This window comes from Erigeron canadensis, chromosome 5, assembly GCF_010389155.1.
Source record: "Erigeron canadensis isolate Cc75 chromosome 5, C_canadensis_v1, whole genome shotgun sequence".
Lineage (NCBI taxonomy): Eukaryota > Viridiplantae > Streptophyta > Magnoliopsida > Asterales > Asteraceae > Erigeron > Erigeron canadensis.
Genome location: NC_057765.1, coordinates 7031162 through 7053300, shown reverse-complemented (window position 1 = coordinate 7053300; position 22139 = coordinate 7031162). Strand labels below are relative to the sequence as shown.

General features: G+C 37.2%; 1 protein-coding gene and 1 pseudogene across 1 annotated transcript; both read left to right on the top strand.

Moving 5' to 3' along the window:
• The first annotated feature begins 192 nt into the window (after positions 1 to 192).
• Positions 193 to 5207, top strand: LOC122599010 (putative disease resistance protein At3g14460). Its single transcript, XM_043771460.1, has 2 exons — positions 193 to 4019; positions 4613 to 5207. Exons 1-2 carry the CDS (start codon positions 237 to 239, stop codon positions 4619 to 4621), a joined length of 3792 nt encoding a protein of 1263 aa, XP_043627395.1. The 5' UTR covers positions 193 to 236; the 3' UTR covers positions 4622 to 5207.
• A 717-nt stretch (positions 5208 to 5924) lies between these two features.
• Positions 5925 to 22139, top strand: LOC122601103 (annotated as a pseudogene).

Genomic DNA, 22139 nt, shown 5'->3' with positions numbered 1-22139 from the left:
GTTAGGGTAGGTGTGGTATAAATTATATTCAAATGTGGAGATTCATAAGTAATTTCCATAGTTTTGGAAGTTTAGTGCATTTGGTGGTGACTTTTCCATTAAATATTGACGTTGACCAAAACAATGGTTTGATCACACAAATCATATAAAGTTATAAACAGATCATTTTTTTTCCTTGAAAGCTCCACAGTCCACACTGATCATCCACATCGTTACTGTACTATCTGCCAAAACTGATGGCCACTGAAATCGTGTTTTCTGTGCTCTTTGAGAAGCTGACATCTGCAACTTTGGAAAGACTTGCTCGTCAGAATGGAATTGATTCTGAGATCAAGAAATGGAAGGTGTCGTTGCTTCAGATACGAGAAGTGCTTAATGATGCTTCTCAAAAGGAGATAAGTGATCAATCTGTGAAGCGATGGCTTGTTGGTCTCCAACATCTAGCTTATGACATAGACGACGTACTCGACGCTGTGGAAACTGAAGCCATCCATCGTGAGTTGACAGATCAGCCTGAAACTTTTACAACAAAGGTAAGAAAACTTGTCTCAGCTAGTTTCAGTAGGTTTCCTCTAATTAGGACTAACGTAATGAAAGAGAAGTTAGATGATATCTCCACCAAATTGCAAGATCTAGTAGAGGAAAAAAATGCGCTTGGTTTGATTGTGAAGCATGAAACAAGGTCAAACAATATAAACAGGAGGTTACAAACCTCTATGGTTCATGAACCTTGTATTGTTGGACGACAAGTTGAGAAAGAGGCTTTACTCCAAAGGCTATTGGCAATGAGGGATGAACCAAGTAACCAAAACTTTACCATTGTGCCTATAGTCGGTATGGGTGGGGTTGGTAAAACAACACTAGCTAGAGTTTTGTATAATGAAAAGCAGGTCGAAAAACACTTTGAGCTTAAGGCGTGGGCTTGTGTTTCCGATAACTTTGATAGCTTCACTATAAGCAAAGTTATCTATCAATCTGTAACGGGTGAAAACAAGGAATTTGCAGATTTGAATTTGCTTCAAGTAGCTCTTAGAGATCGCCTCAGGGATAAGATGTTTCTGTTAGTTTTAGATGATGTATGGAGTGAAAGTTGTGAAGATTGGGAAACCCTGGTGGGTCCGATTCACGCATGTGCTCGCGGAAGTAAAATCATCATGACAACACGAAAGGAGCAATTGCTTAGAAAGTTGGGTTACGAAGATTTAAACCAACTGCCGAGTCTCTCCCCCGATGATGCCTTGTCATTATTTGCACAACATGCATTAGGTGTAAATGACTTTGATTCACATCCAATGCTTAGACCACATGGTGAAGGCATTGTAAAAAAATGTAATGGCCTGCCTTTGGCTTTAAAAGCACTTGGTAGGTTATTGAGGACTAAACATGATGAAGAAGATTACTGGAAGGAAGTTCTAAATAGCGAAATATGGAGGTTAGAAGATGGAGGTGGAATTGTTCCGGCTCTTAGATTAAGCTACCATGATCTTTCGGCATGTTTAAAGCGGTTGTTTGCATATTGTTCCTCATTCCCAAAAGACCATATGTTTGACCGGGAGAATTTGGTTTTGCTGTGGATGGCAGAAGGGCTTTTGCACCAATCACCTTCTACCATTTCGATAGAAGAACACTTGGGTCACAAATATTTTGATGAATTGTTGTCAAGGTCGTTTTTCCAACATGCACCCAATGCATCATTGTTTGTAATGCATGATCTGATGAATGATTTGGCCACATTTGTTGCTGGAGAGTTCTTTTTAAGGTTAGAAAATGTTAAAGAGAAGGATATTGGGACAGAACAGTTGGCAAAGTGCCGTCATCTATCATTTGTTCGTGAACGATTTGTAACTTACAAGAAGCTCGAGGCATTCAGTGGAGCCAAAAGTCTGAGAACATTCATGGCAACATCCGTTGGGTTAGATAGTTGGCGACGTTGCCACTTATCGAGTAAGATTCTCGTTGACTTACTTCCTCGGTTACCATTGTTAAGGGCCATATGCTTGATGAATTTTGAGATAAGTGAAGTGCCCGAGTCGATAGGTAATCTAAGGCATCTGCGGTATCTTAATCTAACCCGATCTAAAATCACACATCTACCAGAAAGCATTTGTGATCTCTACAATTTACAAGTATTGATTGTTTTTCAGTGTTCACAACTGACTAAGTTGCCCAACAGCTTCTCAAAACTAAAACATCTGCGACATTTTGACGTTCGGAATACTCCATGTTTGAAAAAGTTACCGTTAGGGATTGGTGACTTGAAAAACTTACAAACTCTTTCCAAGATCATTATTGAAGGTGAAAATGGATTTCAGATAACCGAGCTTAAAGATTTGAAGAATCTATGTGGGAAGATTTTTATTAAGGGGTTGGATAAAGTGCAAAGTTCGATTCATGCACGGGAGGCGAACTTTTCGGTAAAGAAAATTAGTGAGTTAAAAGTGGAATGGAGTGATGTGTTTGATGTTTCCCGAAAGGAAATTGTTGAGAAGGAGGTCTTAAATGAGCTAAAGCCTCGTAATGAAAGCTTAAAAAAACTCAAAGTGGTGTCTTATGGGGGAATAGAGCTTCCCAATTGGGTTGGGGATCGGTCCTTTCTTCAGTTGAAACATGTTTCGCTACATGACTGTAAAAGATGTTTATATCTACCATCACTTGGGCAGTTACCGTCACTTAAAAAGTTGTCTCTCAAAGGCTTTCATGACGTGAAAGAAGTGGGTCTGGAGTTACTTGGGACTGCTCGTACATTTCCTTCACTTGAAATTCTAGAATTTTTTGATATGCCGGGGTGGGAGGTGTGGTCAGCCAATCTTGGGGTTGTGTTTCCATGCCTTCAAGAGCTTCTTATCATATCTTGTCCTAAGTTGGCTGAAGTCTCACTTCAAGCGCTACCTTCATTGAGGGTATTAAAAGTAAGTGAATGCGGTGATGGCGTGCTGAAAAGTTTGGTTCAAATAGCTTCATCAGTTACTGAGTTGGAAATATGGAGTATTTCAGGGCTTACAGATGATGTGTGGAGAGGTGTTACAGAATATATTGGTGCAGTTGAAGACTTAGAGATTAATTGGTGCGAGGAGATAAAATACTTGTGGGATTCAGAAGCAGAGGCAAGTAAGGTTCTTGTGAAATTAAGAAATTTAAGAGTAAAAAATTGTAATAATTTGGTGAGTTTAGGAAAGATAGAAGAGGAGGGTGATTGTGAGAGTAACCTCCGCTTAACATCTCTTAGGAAGTTGGTGATATGGAGTTGTAAGAATATGGAGCGTTGTAGCGTTCCAAATGGCATTGATTCATTTTGGATTCAGGGATGCGAGAAATTAATGAAAAAGGAGTTGGGGGGATATGAAGGAGATGGAGTAAAGAGTATGATGCTTTTAAACAACAATTTTATGCCAAATCTTGAAGATGCACGGTTTCGTAATTTGCGATATCTGAAATCCATCGTTGAATTGAATTGCTTCCTTCACCTCACCACATTGATAATCTATGATTGTTCAAGTCTAGAGTCCTTTCCTGACCACCAGTTGTTGGATATGGCTTCCTTAAAAGATATGGTGATTATAAATTGTCCAAGATTGGATGCATTATTTCCTCGTGGGCTTTGGCCTCCAAAATTGTCTACCCTTCAAATTGGGGGGCTGAAGAAGCCTATCTCAAAATGGAGCCAACAAAATTTCCCTCCATCATTGGTAGGCTTAAGCTTAGAAGGGGGGTCGTCGTCAAATGATAATAATGATGTGATTGATTTTAGTCGATTGTCCCATCTTCTTCCTTCATCTCTTAATTGGCTGTCGATAAATGATTTTGAGAAATTGAAATCAGTTTCAAGGGGACTTGAACACCTTATCTCCCTCCAAAATCTCTACTTTTATAAATGCCCAAAGCTGAAACATTTGCCAGAAATGTTGTTTCCTTCGCTTTTAGATCTGTCCATCACTAATTGCCCAGAAGTGGAAGAAAGATGCGGCAGAAATGGCTCCTACTGGCCCCTCATTTCCCATATCCCTTGCATCCGAATGAAGGTATCCTCACTCTCTCTGTTTCATCTTTTGTGTGGAAAATATGGATGTAAAATCAAATCCTCTTTCTTTTATAAATATATGTTTCGTTGTAGTTTTTTTATTTTTTTCAATCCATAATCACTTCCCTTTTGCGCTTTTTAATATCTATATTTATTTATTTATACATCACTTTGGTTTGGGGTTTGATTAAATTGCATTTTAACAACCTTGTATTATCTCAAATCAAAGTGGATTGAGTTGGATATAACAAAGATTGAGGTGATGCGAAAGAGTGGGTCATTTAGTCATTTGTGTCCTTCCAATCCACAACTTCTCTATGAGCCCACCACATTTCTTGATATTTCGAATTTTATGTTTTTTTGTGTTCTTTGAGAGATCCCGAACACAAATATATTTTACCACTCTGTGTTGCTTTTACATTATCATCATCTCCACTTTCTTTAGAAAGCTCTCTTTATTTGCGTATTACTATATATGATCCGTTGTTTATTTCTCTTCATATTTTTAACATAATGTAACACTGTTTGATGAACTCATTTATAATCTTAAGCGGAAACTGACCATGGTTCATGGATATTGATCTAAATGTGCAGATTGAGTAGGGGGGATTTCACAATTTCAAGTGGTGCTCTGCAAAAGTTGATATCACATAGCAAAACCTCAGGGAGCAGTGACAATCAACGGGGAAAGATTGAGGTGATATGGAAAGGAGAAATCAGAATTATCACTCCAAGCTAGGAGACCAAACTCCTAGGAAATTAAAAGCTCGTAGTGTTAGAGACAGAGTGACGATTTTTGTTACATCCTTAAATTTATTACATAGCAAAACCTCAGTGTTCAGTGAAGATCAACGGGGTAAAGATAGGGGTGTTGCAAAAAGACTGGTTCGTAATCCAGAAGGATTCCATCCTACTGAGCAATCAGAATTATCACTTCAAGGAGAACGGAAATTAAATCTCCCCCAGGAAATTAAAAGATCAGTCTTAGAGGTTGTTACTTCCTTAAATTTGTTAAACTCTCCATTTATTAAAAGATCATAGTCTTTCATCTCAACCATATGATCTGGTGTCTTTTCAGTGTTCTACTTACGGATGGTAATTCACTAATTTGACTAATTTCAGTGATTGCATTTTCTTGAACTTGTTTATCTTTTCCAATTCTATCTATTTTATGCGACTTTGATTCTCATATGGTCGTCTACTATAAAGTTTAGTCCTTAGATGTTTCTTTTTTACTCTTTTCTCCCATTTGCATCATCTTCTTTAATCTTGTAAAATATACTACATCTCCGGCCACTAACATTCATTTGCTAAACACTTGTCATATTATACAAATGTCACTAAAAACAATTAAACATATCGTTAGTTTTCTTGCCTAATTGGGTATACTGCTTAAAATTCGGGCTCTGAGCTTCAGGATGTAAAATAGAGGTATTAGGCCAACGCCAACACACGGACTAAGGGGCATGACTAAAGAGACACCATGGTTTGGGAGGCAACTGACAGTAGGTCTATAAATGTATTAGTTTGTAAGTGTGTCTTTACAATTTAAAACAACGGTTTGTTGGTTATAATAGAATTAAATTTCTTGTTAAATCTTGTGTTAGTTCGATCTTGTTGATATGGAATCTCAATTAGGAAGATTGAAATTGAGACAAAGCTCAAATAACTTGAGATCGTTTTTTTTCTTTGAAAGCGCGCTCTACACTAACAACCACACTCATCTCCTCCGGCAGTTCTAAAAATCAACCAATTATCACAAAAAAATCATCATCTTCCTCCACCACCAAAGAAGTACGTCCTCACAGTTGCAATATCCAACCATTCTCACAGCCGGCCGACGTACAGTGTGAACTGATTTGGTCATCCACAATTTTTACAATATACTCTCAATCCGCCAAAACCAATGTTTACTGAAAGCGTGTTTTCTGTGCTCTTTGAGAAGCTGACATCTGTAACTTTGGAAAGGCTTGCTCGCCAGAATGAAATTGATTCTGAGATCAGGAAATGGAAGTTGTCGTTACTTCAGATACGCGAAGTTCTTAACGATGCTTCTCAAAAAGAGATAAGTGATCAATCTGTGAAACGATGGCTTATTGGTCTCCAACATTTGGCATATGACATCGACGACGTCCTCGACATTATAGAAACCGAAGCCATCCATCATGAGTTGACAGAAGGTGATCAACCTGAATCTAGTACCACAAAGCTAAGAAAAATCGTCTCAACTGGTTTCAGTAAGTTTTCACTAACAACTAGTGTAACGAAAGATAAGTTAGATGATATAACCACCAAATTGCAAGATCTAGTTGAGGAAAAAAATGCTCTTGGTTTAATCGTGAAAGATAACGTTAGGCCAAACAATATAAATAGAAGATACCAAACCTCTATAGTCCATGCATGAACCTGGTATTGTTGGACGGCAAGATGAGAAAGCGGATCTGCTCCAAAAGCTATTGGTAATGGGTGATGAACCAAGTCACCAAAACTTTAGCATTGTCCCTATAGTTGGTATGAGTGGGGTAGGTAAAACAACTCTAGCTAGGCTTTTGTATGATGACAATCAGGTCGTAGAACACTTTGAACGTAAGGCATGGGTCTGTGTTTCTGATAATTTTGATAGCTTTGCCATAAGCAAAGTTATTTATGAGTATGTAACGGGTGAAAACAGGGAATTTGCGGATTTGAATCTCCTTAATTCAAGTAGCTCTTAGGGATCACCTTAGGGATAAGAGGTTTATGTTAGTTTTAGATGATGTATGGAGTGAGAGTTGTGATAATTGGAAAACTCTGGTGGGTCCGATTCTTGCATGTGCTCGTGGAAGTAAAATCATCATGACAACACGAAAGGAGCAATTGCTCAAAAAGTTGGGTTACAATCATTTAAACCAACTATCGTGTCTGTCCTTAGATGATGCCTTGTCATTATTTGCGCAACATGCATTAGGTGTAAAGAACTTTGATTTACATCCAATGCTCAGACCACATGGTGAAGGCATTGTAAAAAAATGTAATGGCTTGCCATTGGCTTTAAAAGCACTTGGTTGCCTAGTAAGGACAAAACATGATAAAGAAGATCACTGGCAGGAAGTTTTAGAGAGTGAGATATGGAGATTAAAAGACGATGTTGGAATTGTTCCAGCTCTTAGATTAAGCTACCATGATCTTTCGACCTGTTTAAAGCGGTTGTTTGCATATTGTTCGTTGTTCCCCAAAGACTTTATGTTTGATAGAGAGAATTTAATTTTGTTGTGGATGGCAGAAGGCTTTTGCGCCAAACACTTCCTACCAATTGGACAGAAGAACGCTTGGGTCATAAGTATTTTGAAGAACTGTTATCAAGGTCCTTTTTTCAACATGCGCCTAATTTATCATTCTTTGTAATGCATGATCTGATGAATGACTTGGCCACATCCGTTGCTGGATAGTTCTTTTTAAGATTAGACAATGATACAGATAAGGATACCGGAAAAGAAGTGTTGGAAAAGTGTCGGCATCTACATTTGTGCTTGAACCATATCTAACTTACAAGAAGCTCGAGAGGGTCAGCAACGTTAAAAGCTTGAGGACATTCATGGCGACATCTGTTGGGTTAGACGAACATCATGATTTCTGCTTATCGAATAAGATTCTCGTTGACTTACTTCCCGGGCTACGATTGTTGAGGGTTCTATGCTTGAGTAATTTTGAAATAAGTGAAGTGCCCGAGTTGATTGGTAGTCTAAGTCACTTGCGGTATCTTAATCTATCTTGAACTAAAATCACAAATCTACTGGAAAGTATCTGCAATCTCTACTATCTACAAGTATTAATTGTTTTTAACTGTTTCAAGCTGGCTAAATTGCCGAACAGCTTCTCAAAACTTAGGAATCTACGACATTTTGACATTCGGAATACTTGTGTGAATAAGCTACCATTAGGGATTGGCGAGTTGAATAACTTACAAACTCTCTCCAAGATCATTGATGAAGATGAAAATGGATTTGAAATAACCAAGATTAAAAATTTAAAGAATCTATGTGGACAAATTTCTGTGAAGGGGTTGGATAAAGTGCAAAGCTCAACTCATGCACAGGAGGCAAACTTTTCGGGAAAGAGGCTTACTAAGTTAGAAGTGGAATGGAGTAATGTGTTTAATGTTTCTCGAAATGAAATGGTTGAGAAGGAGGTCTTAGATGAACTGAAGCCAGTTAATGAATGCTTAAAACAACTCAAAGTGGTGTCGTATGGGGGAACCGAGCTTCCAAATTGGGTTGTGGATCCGTCGTTTCTTCAGTTGAAACATGTGTCTTTACGTAGTTGTAAAAGGTGTTTATCTCTGCCATCACTCGGGGAGTTACCAGCACTTAAGGAGTTGTTTATTAGTGACGAATTTTTTGTATGGATAAGAACTTTTTGGAGAGAGTTGGTGGAAATACGAACCTTGCTTGAGAACTTTGTAAAACTACGAAGACCGGTGTCTTAGACACCGGTTTTAAGCTTTTAGAGGTAAAGCCGGTGTCTTAGACACCGGTCTTGGTGGACGTGGCAAATTTCTGAGCAAAGCCGGTGTCTCATACACCGGTCCTCTGTTTTCACGACTAAAATGGACTAAATCGGTATCTTAGAGACCGGCTCTCTGTGTTTGCCTGCCAAAACCGGTGTCTTAGACACCGGTCCTCACCACTTGTCGAGCCCCCCTTTTCTTTCTTACGAGTCTTTCTTTTTTTTGATTTCACAAGAAAAAAAATCACTGAACATATTGAGCTTGTCTACATACAGATAACAACTAACAAGCATTCATGTTTCAATCTGTCCAAAAATGAATAGAAATTGATATGATTGAATAAAATTATGAATAGAAATCTGTATGTTAACATATAAATTGTTTTTAAGCATTCATGTTTCATCATCAAGAATAAAATTATGAAAATAAAATACATTAAAAACATTAAATGATTAAAACAGTTTATTTAAAACATAATTATCATACATCTTATTTAATAATACATAGAAAGAAAACAAACATCTTATCCTTTATTAGGACACCTACTCCTATTATGGCCGGGTTGACTACAAATACCACATTTTCTGGATTGAGTTGAACTGTTGTCGGGATTATCCATCTCATTTCGGATCCGTCTTGTTTGTCTCTTGCCCCTTTGCCTCACCATTCTTGATGAATCTGCCTTAATCATCCAAGTTGGCTCTCTCCAATAGGCAACGTCTCGAAGCGGATTAAATGTTGCTTGATATTGGCTTCTCCACGTCCTTATTGTGTAGTATCTACTTAGCATGTCACCTACATTCGTATCGGTATGCCCACAAATACCAATTGCATGAGAACAAGGAAATCTTTGAGTTTGCCAAATTCCACACGAGCAAGTCTTGTCCTTAAACTTGACAGTGAAGTCATTTCCCCCTTGTGCATTTCTTTCGTACCTTGCTCGAACTTTGTACACACCCTTGTCAATATCATAAGCATATAAAGTGTGTGTGGAAGCGTGTTGTTCACGAACCTTAAAAAGTTGCCATATTTTACGTGGTAGGGGTGAATTCCAACTACTAGCATCCTGGTAATTCTCGATAAAGATATTCCTTGTGTAATTAAATGTATATTCAATACAAGCTCTGATAGGCAGCATACGAGCCGAACGCAATACATTGTTAAGTGACTCTGCTATGTTTGTCGTTGTGTTACCCCAACGGTGATGTTTTTCATCCCTATAAAGAGTCCACTTCTTTGGATCAACTTCCTTCAAATATTTCCAAGCCTCTGGAATAATCTCTTTAACCTCTCGAATCCCCAAAACATAGGCTCTATTTTGGGTTGTGGAACCGATCGCCCAACATAACCTTTTTAGTTGGTGATTATTGAACTTTGACATGAAGTTACTACGCACATGTTGCAAACAATACCTATGGTGCCAACCATCCATGCCGTTCATTGCATTAATTATTCCTTTATGACTATAACAACCGACAAATTTTGGGTCCTTTCTTTGATTAAGCGTCCTAATCATCACATCTGATTAAACATTATTTGTAGAAATACTTAGTTATATATGACTAACAGTTTTAATAATATATTTGCTGAAAGTATTCAATATATATGTCTAAATCTCATATTTACAAATTCCATGGACTATACATACCAACTAGCATGAACACTTTGATTGAAAACATATATGGCTAACCATTTTTAAAACTAAAGTAATCTCATATTAATATGACAAAAATTAGTTTGGGGGATATAAATATAGACTTTACGTACATGTCGGGAAGATGCATTATGTCTAGCTTACAAACCGAAAGACATTATTAATTAGACATTTTATGAGATTAAATAGTTATAGTCATTTAAAACTAGATTAAGAACCTATTAGGATACATATGCTAGCATATTGAACTGATTAACCGACAACGTACAAATCTTGATTTAATAAACAAGAATTTGAAAAATATCTCAACTTTCTCTACATACCTCACACCGACATTCACACACACAAAACAAAGTAAAATACAATTTTTCTACATCTATATTAAACAAAAATGTTGAACCTTGTCACCCTCCTCTTTCAAAGTCGGCTCCAAGAATAAAGGAAAGAAAAATGGGAAGACACGTAGTCAAACCTTTCATCACCATGTTTGATCCTCCTCATCATCTAATAGCTTGACACCTTTCTTTTTTTGCTTGAAGCCCACGACACCATCACCTATAAATAGAAGTCTCTTTGCCTTTATTTCTTCACACCATCAAACATAATCAACACATTTCACTTGTTCGATCCTTTCTTCCTTTTTCTGGCTCGGGCAGCAGCAAACAAGAGGAAGAACACATAGGAGCTCATCGAAAACCACTTAATCACCCTCTTTTCGTGTTAATCATGGATAACTAGGAAACGAGCTTCTGCTTTGCGAGTTCATTACAAATGGCTTGTTATTCATCCGCGGGGAATTTCTAAGTTATTCGAGGCCTTTTCAAGTGTCTTTCGAGTCCGTATCTTCAGATCATCTCAGCTCCTATAACTAGATCTTCAAGAAATCTAAAGCACGTCATAGGAAATTGTAGCTCAAGGGTGCTAACCAAGCCATTTCGATCCTTCTTGATCCTAAACCTTCAAGGTCATCTTGTTTTAGTAAGAATTCTACAAAACCTATCATATTATGCTTCATGGTATTTACATTATGATTATGCTTGTCAACTATATTTTTACAACAAAAACTCATTTACTTCTTGAATCATTTCTAACTAATTGGTTATGGTTACATAACTATATGTACTAATTCTTTACAAAATAAACAGATCGATTTTGTAAAGAAAATAAAGGCATATAATTTATAAAGACATTATTTTGGTAGAACTTAAAGTAGTCCCACAAATATCTTAAAACAAGTAACAATACTGTTACTAGTCTTTGTTGCCACAAAACAATGAACTAAGGTTCACAAGCATATTGAACATGACAATGTTTTTAGCACCTACCTAGCTTATAGAAATCATGGTTGTTAAAAGAACGGTCACATTGTGAATATGAATACAACGTCTCGTTGACATCATTCACATCACTCTCATTCGTTATCATATCTCACGCCGTTAGAGGTGAGTCTCGTAGCCCCTCTTTTTAAATATTTTATAATTTGGGGTGAGAATACACTGATCAATTTTATGGACATAAGTACTTTTAATAGTTTGTGTATGGCTATGTATACAATCACTCATGAAAGCCCCTTGTTAACTTGAGCTGTGAAACAAACGTGCGAATATTATGGATAGTACTATCGGGGTTGATACCCCTATCCGGGCTAGTCATGCTAGATAGGTTAAACAGACATATAATATTTGAAACTACAGTGTCGGAGTGAAACACAAACTAAAGGGGTAGCAATGGTTAAGACATCGACATTCAAGGCATAGCATACGAAACTATTGGTCTTTTTATATCATGTGATATTATACAAAAAAATGAAATCTTGTGATCCATGTCAACGTTTATGGTAAAAACCTACGAGCTCACCAACATTTTTGTTGACGTATTTTAGTGTGTATTCTCAGGAAACTAAGGTAGATCAATGGAGATACTCTAAGAGTGACATATGTATTCACTAAAGAACGAAGATTTTGAAGCGCATTTTCATTAAACTAATCATGTTGTAAAATCTCTAGAATAAATTATGTACACTTCATGTAAGATCCTGGTTTTTATATCAATAATATTTCAAAACATCTCAGTTAGAGGTCGTTTGTTATAATTTGCGATTGTGATCTCAAGAAGTCACCATCCGCTAGGGCCCACCCTGGGCGGGGTGTGACAATGACGGTCAGAATTAACACACAAATCTCTAGGTCGATGGCTTGCGACATGCTCACGAAACTGTTGTAAGAACCAACTCTAGCTTTCGTTTGTTTCTTCATCAACTAAAGCAAAAGCTAAAAGTAGTGTTTTCCCATTAGCATTTTTTGTAAGGGCAGTGAGCAACTTACCTTTGTAACTACCTTTCAAATGAGTACCATCAACAAAAACGACCGGTATACAAAGTTGGAAAGCTTTAATGGCCGGGCCAAACGCCCAAAATACGTATTTAAACGTAACCACCTGACTTGAACCTGTTGGGTGATGTAACCATTTGACAATGGTATCGGGATTAGCATGGAGTAATTCATCAATATATTTGGGAAGCGACTCAAAGTTACTCTCCCACGTTCCAAAAATGCGTTCAATGGCAATCTGCCTAGCATTCCATGCCTTATCATAAGTAACATCAACATTCCAATTATCTTTGACATATGCTTGGATGTGTTTCACTGGATAAGCAATGTCAATCTTGATTTGGGGTTCAATATCTCTTGCAATTAAGCTTGATGTCAAACACCAGTTGTTGTTACTTTGGACATTTCCAAAGCAATTGTGACTAGAGGTCCATTTTGCTATATGCCAAATGCCATATTTGTTTTTTCTTGAACCGCTTACGGTCCAGGCACACGGGAAATTTTCAGTGGGACCTTGGTAGTGTTCACTTCTTGTGTTGCAAATTGTTTTCCAATACTTTGTGGTTGATTCTTGAATCAACATTTCTCTGTTATTTTTTATGTTCCATAGCCTAATAGCTGTAACAAGCTCAGCCTTGCTTTTGAAAGCCATTCCTTTATGGATTTCATCATTCTCTTGACACCAATAAACCCATGGTTCATCACTTTCATCAAATGGAAGACGATTATTATCAACATCATATTGTTGATGAACAAATCCAAGAATTGGAATTGTTGTTGCATTTTGGTTAGCCTCTTCTTCTTCTTCTTCAGAATCTCCTGAAATTTCTTCGTCAATGCTGTAACTCTCTAGTGTATCTTCACTTTTTTCAGAAATACCATCATCAGAATCATTAAAACCAGATTCATGATCTTGTTCCACATTTTCATGAGATGTGGATGGATAAATGTTACTAGATTCCATATACTCATGAGCTTGCACAAACTGTTGAGATTGTGTGATGTTACGTAACTGATCCATAAAACTAGGTTGATGCTCTTGTTGTGTATGAATAATTGGCGCTAACTCAACTTCGATTTGAGCCTCATAAAGTGAATTTGTCTCACTAAGATAATAAATTGTTTCCAAATTATTATCATTAAAAATTTCATTTTTAAAAACATTTCCTTGAATTTCATACCAAAAAAACAATTTCAAATTACATAAATTTCTGTCAACACCGACATATGCATAAGCCATATCAAGCAAAGTGCAAAAATTAATTTTATTTCTAATCGGAAAACATGTTCTTCTTGTTGATTCGTCACCCACAAGAACACCATTTGAAAAAGAAACTTTATTTCCTCAGACAAAATGCACCATAACTACATTATTTGAAGCCATTTATCTTGTGTTTAAATGAATGTGTTTAAAACATAGTTGGGAATAGTTTTGTGAATGTAACTTTTGTGTAAAATATAAAGAAACTTAACCTAAATATAAGCATTATCCCCATATCTGTAAACTATCGATCAAAAGTTTACACATCCAATTAAAAAATGACATGTGTACCTCTCTAAAAATATATACGTATTAAAGTGAATTGATAAGATGTAAAGTTGGGAATCTCTGCCAATAGTGGTTGTAGTAGTAAAGGCTGAACACTAAACATTTTGAGAATCTTGGTACGTTTAGGCTGAACAATTCTCACAAGCAACATTTAGGGCTGAACAATTCTCACAAGCAACCATTTAGGGCGTGGCGTGTAATATGGGACAGGAACACAAAGCCGGTGTCTGAGACACCGGTTTTACTTTTTGCAGTCAATCTCTTACTTCCACGTGTCTTGTTAGGTAGACTCTTGTATCATAAATATTAGGTCGTCTTTTATATAGTTTCTGTATGACCTTTGTATATAATTTCTTGTATCACCTTTGTATATAATTTCTTTTTATATGTAATGTTATTTTTATTTTATGCAATGTTGCTTTCATTTATGTAATGTTAAATTTTATTTATGTAATGTTAAACTAGTTATATAATGCATTTTTATTTTCACGCATTTAACATAAAAGTACCCAATTTTATTAAAATCTTAAAACTTTGATACAAGATGAACTAGCAACATAACATAATACAACACATTTTTTCATCAATGTGAACCGGTTCCGCACTCAACCCGTTTTCTTTGTCTACGAGGTCTTGGTGGTTGAAAATATTGTTGTGGCTGACCACCACCGTCATTATCATCATCAGCATCATCATCATCATTATCATTACCATTACCATTACCACCACCACCACCACCACCACCACCACCACCACCATCATCATCATCATCATTGCTGCCCAAATTTACATCTCTAAAAGCACTAGTACTAGGAGGGTTTTGAGATGTGCCAGCCCCACTATAATCTTGCATTGGAATGGGACTATTTTGAAAGCTTGCATGAAAAACATTTGAATCCACGTTGAATAAACTAAAAGATGATGAACCAAAACTTATACGTGGGGTGACGGGAGTAGGAAAAACAGGAAAATTGGGTCTAGAATGAAAACTACTAGAAAAGTTTTCAGCGGTACGTGGGTTGAAACCAGCAGGAGGGTAGCCAGGAGTGTAACCAGAATTGTATCTAGGAGGGTTTGGATTGTAAGGAGGAAATTCAGAAAACTGAAAATTTTGAGACCCATAATTTATGCGATCTTGATTATGACCAATATTGATCATGTGTTGTGGCATCATCACAAAATCTCGCATTAATGGGTTACTCTCTGGAAATCTTTCAGTAGTTTCTTGTGCGCGATTATACATCCCCCTAAACCCTTCCTCCTGCATTTATAAAAAAAATGACAAAACTTATAAAAAAAATGACAAAACTTTAAAAAGAAATGACAAAACTTATATAAAAATTTGACAAAACTTTAAAAAAAATGACAAAACTTATAAACAAAAATGACAAAACTTAAAAAAAAAAAACAAAACTTACATAATACTATTGGCCCTTGATGACCTGGATTCGAGATAAACAGAACAGTTCTCGGATAATACCACTGCATGTAGTTAGGAGTAGTGTGCACTCCAAACTCACCATGAAAGATCCTTTGGTATCGCTGTTCCCAAAGATTAATGTACTCCGCATGTTCCACACCCCAGTTTGTGTTTGGTCTTCCAGTACGTGACGTATCGTGAATTTCCCTGTGTTGGGTAGGTGACAAGAACAACTCGTTCACCGGAATGTCTTGTACCAAACCAAATTGTGTTGTAACACGGTGAGCAACATGCGGCTCTACCGTACTCCAATGAATCAACCAACCAGTGTATGCCCAGATATCACTTCCATCTCTACAATCTTGTGGAAGTTGGTGTAAGATCCCATTATATGGTGTCCACTCAAATTCATGATTTTTCAATGCCGTTAATGCTGCTCGAAAAGTGACCACCACATGGGAAGGGACATTTTTAAAAGTCATTATTGTTTGGTTCCACCTATACTCAAAGAGTAATTATAATCAACATAATTATAAGTGGGTGTTAATAGATGTAAATAAAAATATATATATATATATATATTTGTATAAATGAGTATAACTATATACCTGCAAGCATAACATTCAGTGAAATCATAATCGTCTCCTCTTCTAATTTTTGGAGAAATGTGTGGCATTCTCACCCATGCCCAGTATTGCAACAACACCAAAGGACCCGCTATACTCTTTGTTTCATGGTTTTCTGCTGCTGTACATAATTGTCTGTACAAATAAGCAAGTACAACACTACCCCAACTTTTTCGACCTTCCCTACTAAGGTCTTCGATATTTTCTAGGAAGTTCAAAGACACCTCATTTTGGCCTGCATCAACAAATAAATGTCCACCTAACATGGCAAGAATATATACTCTTGTCCTTTGTTGATACGCCTCCTCCGTATCTTCCAAGTTTTTGTCCAATTGATGTACTAAAGCGGTTATTTTAATTTTACCACCTTTGACATCTCTATCATTTGGAACAAAACCCAACCATTCATGACTGTATAACATCCACTGCAATGCCTCCAATGATTGTGAAGTCCCTACGCCACCGGATCTAACAAGATTAAGTATCTAATGTATAAGTGCGGAAATTCTTATACAAAAGCAATCAACAACACGAACACGAATATGAATAAACTGGAACCGTATATTACTTCGGTAAATTCAATTACAAGTAAATACCAAGTTCCTAAATGTGAAAATATGAAAGAAATCAAAGCTAGAAGATTTTTCCTAAGCATAAGGATTAATCTTCTATTTATACTAAAACTAATGGACTTAGACGGACCTAGAATATCATGGACCAAAGCCAATTTTGGATATCACATGACTTTGACCAAGTCAAAGGTCGAGCTCGACCTAGTCAACTGGTCGAGCTTGACTTGGTCAACAGTCAAGGTTGACTTTATTAAACAAATAATTTAACGTTTATTACAAGTACATATTCAAAAGACTCAAGACAAATTTCTATAATGATGTTGTCACCCGGAAATGCACCAACAGACTCCCCCTTGACATCAACATTTAGAAGTTTTCATCGATCTTCAAAGTCTTCACTTGTAATGCATGGAAATAGTAACAGAAATGTCCAGTCAAGCACTCCTTGACTATTGCAATCAATTCTGACAATCATTAGTTAAAAAATCTGCAATCAACAAATTTTCGTTAACTAATAATATTATGTCTTCTTTCGGTAAGACCTGATCTTTATACTCTGCACATTGATCTTCAAATTACAAAATCTCCGTATCCTTATGACAACTAACAAATCCAAAACACAAATTCTAATTCTCCTTAAAACAGTAACCTCCAAATTAAGCTCCAAGCAACATAATCATGCCAAACATCATCATTTTAAAGTAATACAGACATCATTGCCTCCTCATGCAATTCGGATATCATCACTCCAGACATTATGCAAAATAACATCGCTCAATCTATTTTGATCTTCAAGCTTAACCGACATATGATAAAGAAGTTGAATCTCCAACAATCAGCATCGAATTTAATCAGCTCTCACAACGATAAGAAATTCTGTAACTTGAATTTCAGATATGCAGCACTCACAAGATCATGTCTTCAACCAATAGTGTCTGACTTTGTCTTGTATCTTCATGAATCCACCAATCACCTGAAGTCTTTCATATCAAATCTCTCCCTCAAGGTAAGCATCTCCAAAATACATAGAGAACCACTTAATCTGCAACCTCTTCACTAGTCACCGGATTAATCATCTCTACATCATTGACATTAAATAAAGGTTTGATTTTCAATTACTCGGCTGCAAATGATTAACTTTATCACAAAAGCTTTTCGACAAAATCTCAAACACATGTTAAGCAAAGATCATGAACAGTTTACTCGGATTTTCAGTCACGGTCTTCAATCTTCATCTGATTCATTTGAATCACCTAATCTTAAATCAGGCGCCTTTGATCCAAAAACTAGGTCGGACACATGTCACACAGATTCAAAACCAAAAAGATACCATGACTAAACCCCGTCAAAACACCATGATCTTCATTGCTACGAACACCTAAGAATTTTGCATAGAAAACATGGAAGCTTTGAATTTTTATCCCCCCCCTTTTTCTCTACAAAATTCTTAAAACAACCTATATGTTTGTTTTTGGTTTCAACACATCTCCCAATCTCATCTTCATCCCACGGTTGTTCACATATGCAATCCAGAGATCACACAATAGCTCATTGCCATAACAACATGATGACACAATTGTTCACATATACAATCAAGAGATAACACAGTAGCTCCTTGCCAAAACAACATCATGACATAATTGTTCATATATTTCAATCAAGAGATAACCCAGTAGCTCCTTGTCAGAACAACCTTTTTGGCCTGGTCTTGAATTCCTTCTAAGATTTCTCAGAATCTTCTATAAAGGATAGAACTCTAGCCACCATTGATTCGAGTTGTCTAAATTTAGAACCTAAAGTTGATCAAGTTTTCAAGTCTATTGCTTTATCACAGAATTCGAACCAAAACTCAAAGAGTTTACAAGTTCAATATTCCAACAAGCTTAGACCAAAACTAAATCAAGATTACAAGTTCTTGACAATTCGAAAAGTGATTAATCAGAATCTAAAGTTGATCAAGTTTACAAGTCCAAAACTCGATTAACAGATATCAAACCTAAACTCAAAAGAGTTTACAAGTTCAATATTCAGACAAGTTTAGAACCTAAACATAATCAAGATTGCAAATTCTAAAAAGACCAATCACTTGGAGTACCAAATCTGATTATATAGTCGAACAGGAGATAAAGGACAAGTTTCAGAAAAGGTCGAGGTCGAGCTCCAGAAAGGTCGAGGTCGAGCTCCAGTCGAGGTCGAGCTCCAAATCTGGTCAAGGTCGAGCTTGAGGTCGAGCTCGACCTGGTCGAGGTCAAGTGATGTTCCCATAACCATTGGAAAGTAGACTCATTTACGAATTCGTGGCCGCTTGAATCGTCAAAAACGGAGTTACGGTTTGAAAGTTATGGTCAAAACAAAATCAGGTTGAGTTTGCCTAGTCTTGGTCGAGCTTGGAGCTTGGAGTAAGGTCGAGGTCGAGCTAGAGGTCGAGCTCGACCTGGTCAAGGTTGAGGTCGAGCTCGAGCTAGGAGCGTGGTCGAGGTCGAGGTCGAGCTAGGAGGAGGTCGAGCTCGACCTGGTCGAGCTTGGATTGACTTGTTCGATCTTCTCTTAAGCGGATGTAGCTTGTTTGCACCAAAAACCAAATGAAACCTCCTTAATCGTGGTTGAAACCTTAATACCGAACCAATAGAATACCTTTGTTGGCTCTGATACCAATTGAAGTCCCTACGCCACCGGATCTAACAAGATTAAGTATCTAATGTATAAGTGCGGAAATTCTTATACAAAAGCAATCAACAACACGAACACGAATATGAATAAACTGGAACCGTATATTACTTCAGTAAATGCAATTACAAGTAAATACCAAGTTCCTAAATGCGAAAATATGAAAGAAATCAAAGCTAGAAGATTTTTCCTAAGCATAAGGAATCTTCTATTTATACTAAAACTAATGGACTTAGACGAACCTAGAATATCATGGACCAAAGCCAATTTCGGATATCACACGACTTTGACCAAGTCAAAGGTCGAGCTCGACCTAGTCAACTGGTCGAGCTTGACTTGGTCAACAGTCAAGGTTGACTTTATTAAACAAATAATTTAACGTTTATTACAAGTACATATTCAAAAGACTGAAGACAAATTTCTATAATGATGTTGTCACCCGGAAATGCACCATCAGATTGCCACGTGCCGGTTACAGCGGGTCCGTCAATAGGTAAACCCCACAGAACTTGAACATCCTGTAAGGTTATTGTCGCTTCATCCACGGGAAGGTGGAATGTGTGCGTCTCTAGACGCCATCTTTCAACAAGTGTTGTGATAAGAGCATGGTCCAAGAAATGGAACCCGGTTTTAAATACGCCCCCAAAACCAGCATCACTAATATACCGAAAAACATTCGGATTAATTTGAAAATTTAAGTTTTTAACATGATCTAAAAGCTTTCCACCCCTTCTTGCTTTAAGCGGCGCGTCTACTCCTGGAACATTGTTGAAAATAGCATACGAACGATGTTTTTGCATGCTTTGTAACCATAATAGTTCATTGTTTATTGGTTCGGATCTTGGTTGGAAATTTACTTCCATTGTTGAGTATTGTTTTGAATATATGAAAGTGTTAAAGAGTATGTGAAAAGTTTGAAGAGTATGTGAAAGGTGGTATATTAATTCTGCATGAAATGTATATATGAAATGTGAAATTTGTGAGAATCTTGCATGAAATGTCACGAGTTGCTTAAATCCAAATATTGTAGTCTTGTGACATCATAAAAATCCAAAACTATGCTCTTTCAAATCAAATAATGGTTGCTTGTGAAATCAAAAGAACTCGTGAGAAGACAAGGAAAGCTCACACGTGGTGAGGACCGGCGTCTAAGACACCGGTTTTGGCAGGCAGACACAGAGAGCCGGTCTCTAAGATACCGATTTTAGTCCATTTTAGTCGTGAAAACAGAGGACCAGTGTCTGAGACACCGGCTTTGCTCAGAAATTTGCCACGTCCACCAAGACCGGTGTCTAAGACACCGGCTTTACCTCTAAACAGAGGACCAGTGTCTTCGTAGTTTTACAAAGTTCTCAAGCAAGGTTCGTATTTGCACCAACTCCCTCCAAAATGTTCTTATCCAGTACAAAAAATTCATTAGTGACATGGATATGGTGAAAGTTGTGGGTTTTGAATTTTTTGGGAGTGGTGGTACATTTCCTTCACTTGAAATTCTAGAAATTGAATATATGCCGGGGTGGGAGGTGTGGTCAACCAATAGTGGGGTTGTGTTTCCCTGTCTTCAAGAGCTTCATATCCGATCTTGTCCTAAATTGGCTGAAGTGTCGCTTGAAGTAGTACCTTCATTAAGGGTATTAGAAGTACGTTATTGTCGTGACGACGTGTTGAGAAGTCTCGTCAAAGTAGCTTCATCGGTTACCAAGTTGGTTATCATGGATATGTTAGGGCTTACGGATGATGTGTGGAGAGGTGTTACAGAATATATCGGGACAATTGAGGAGTTTAGCATTGGTTGTTGCAATGATATAAGGTACTTGTGGGAATCATAATCACAAGCAAGTAATGGTCTTGTGAAATTAAGGAACTTGGAGGTAAAATTTTGCAATAATTTGGTGAGTTTAGGAAAGAAAGAAGACGAGGGCGGTGATTGTAGGAGTAGCCTTCACTTGACATCTCTTTGGAAGTTGGTGATTAGCCATTGTTGTAATATGGAGCGTTGCACTGTTCCAAATAGCATTGAGTCCTTGAGTATCCATGGTTGTAAATCACTTACAAAGATCTCCTTCCCATTAGGAGGAGGGCAAAAACTCAAGTGAGTTAGTATTTGGGGATGTGAGAAAGTAATGAAAACGGAGTTGGGGGGATATGTAGAAGGAGATGGAGACACAAGTATGACGTTTTTCAACAACGGGAGTAGCATGCCAGTGCTTGAATATCTATCTATAGTAAAGTTTTCAAATCTGAAATCCATCATTAAATTGAATTGCTAGCTTCCTTCACTTCACCAAATTGATAATACAAACCAGTTGTTGGATCTGGTCTCTTTAAAAGATATGTGTATTACCGATTGTCCAAGATTGGATGCATCGTATCCTCATGGTTTTGGCCTCCCAAATTGTGTAACCTTCAAATTGGGGGTCTAAAGAAGCCCATTTCACAATGGGGCCTACAGAATTTCCCTCCGTCACTTGTAGAACTAAGCTTATCTGGAGGATCGTCTTCAGCGGATGTGATTGATTTTAGTCAATTGTCTCACCATCTTCTTCTTTCATCTCTTACTGAGCTAGAAATAAAGGATTTTGAGAAATTGGAATTAGTTTCAAAGGGACTCCAACACCTCACCTCCATCCAACATCTTCACTTTGGAAAATGTCCAAAGATGAAAGATGTGCCGGAAATGTCGTTACCTTTTCTTTTAAGTTTGTCGATAAATGATTGCCCAGAATTGAAAGAAAAATGCAACAAAAATGGCCCCTACTGGCCATTTTTTCCCATATCCTTATTTCCCATATCCCCTTCATCCGAATATACTCTTAA

Bases quoted from the DNA above. Each gene is read 5' to 3' on its own strand.
- LOC122599010 (XM_043771460.1), top strand. From the start codon at position 237: ATGGCCACTGAAATCGTGTTTTCTGTGCTCTTTGAGAAGCTGACATCT.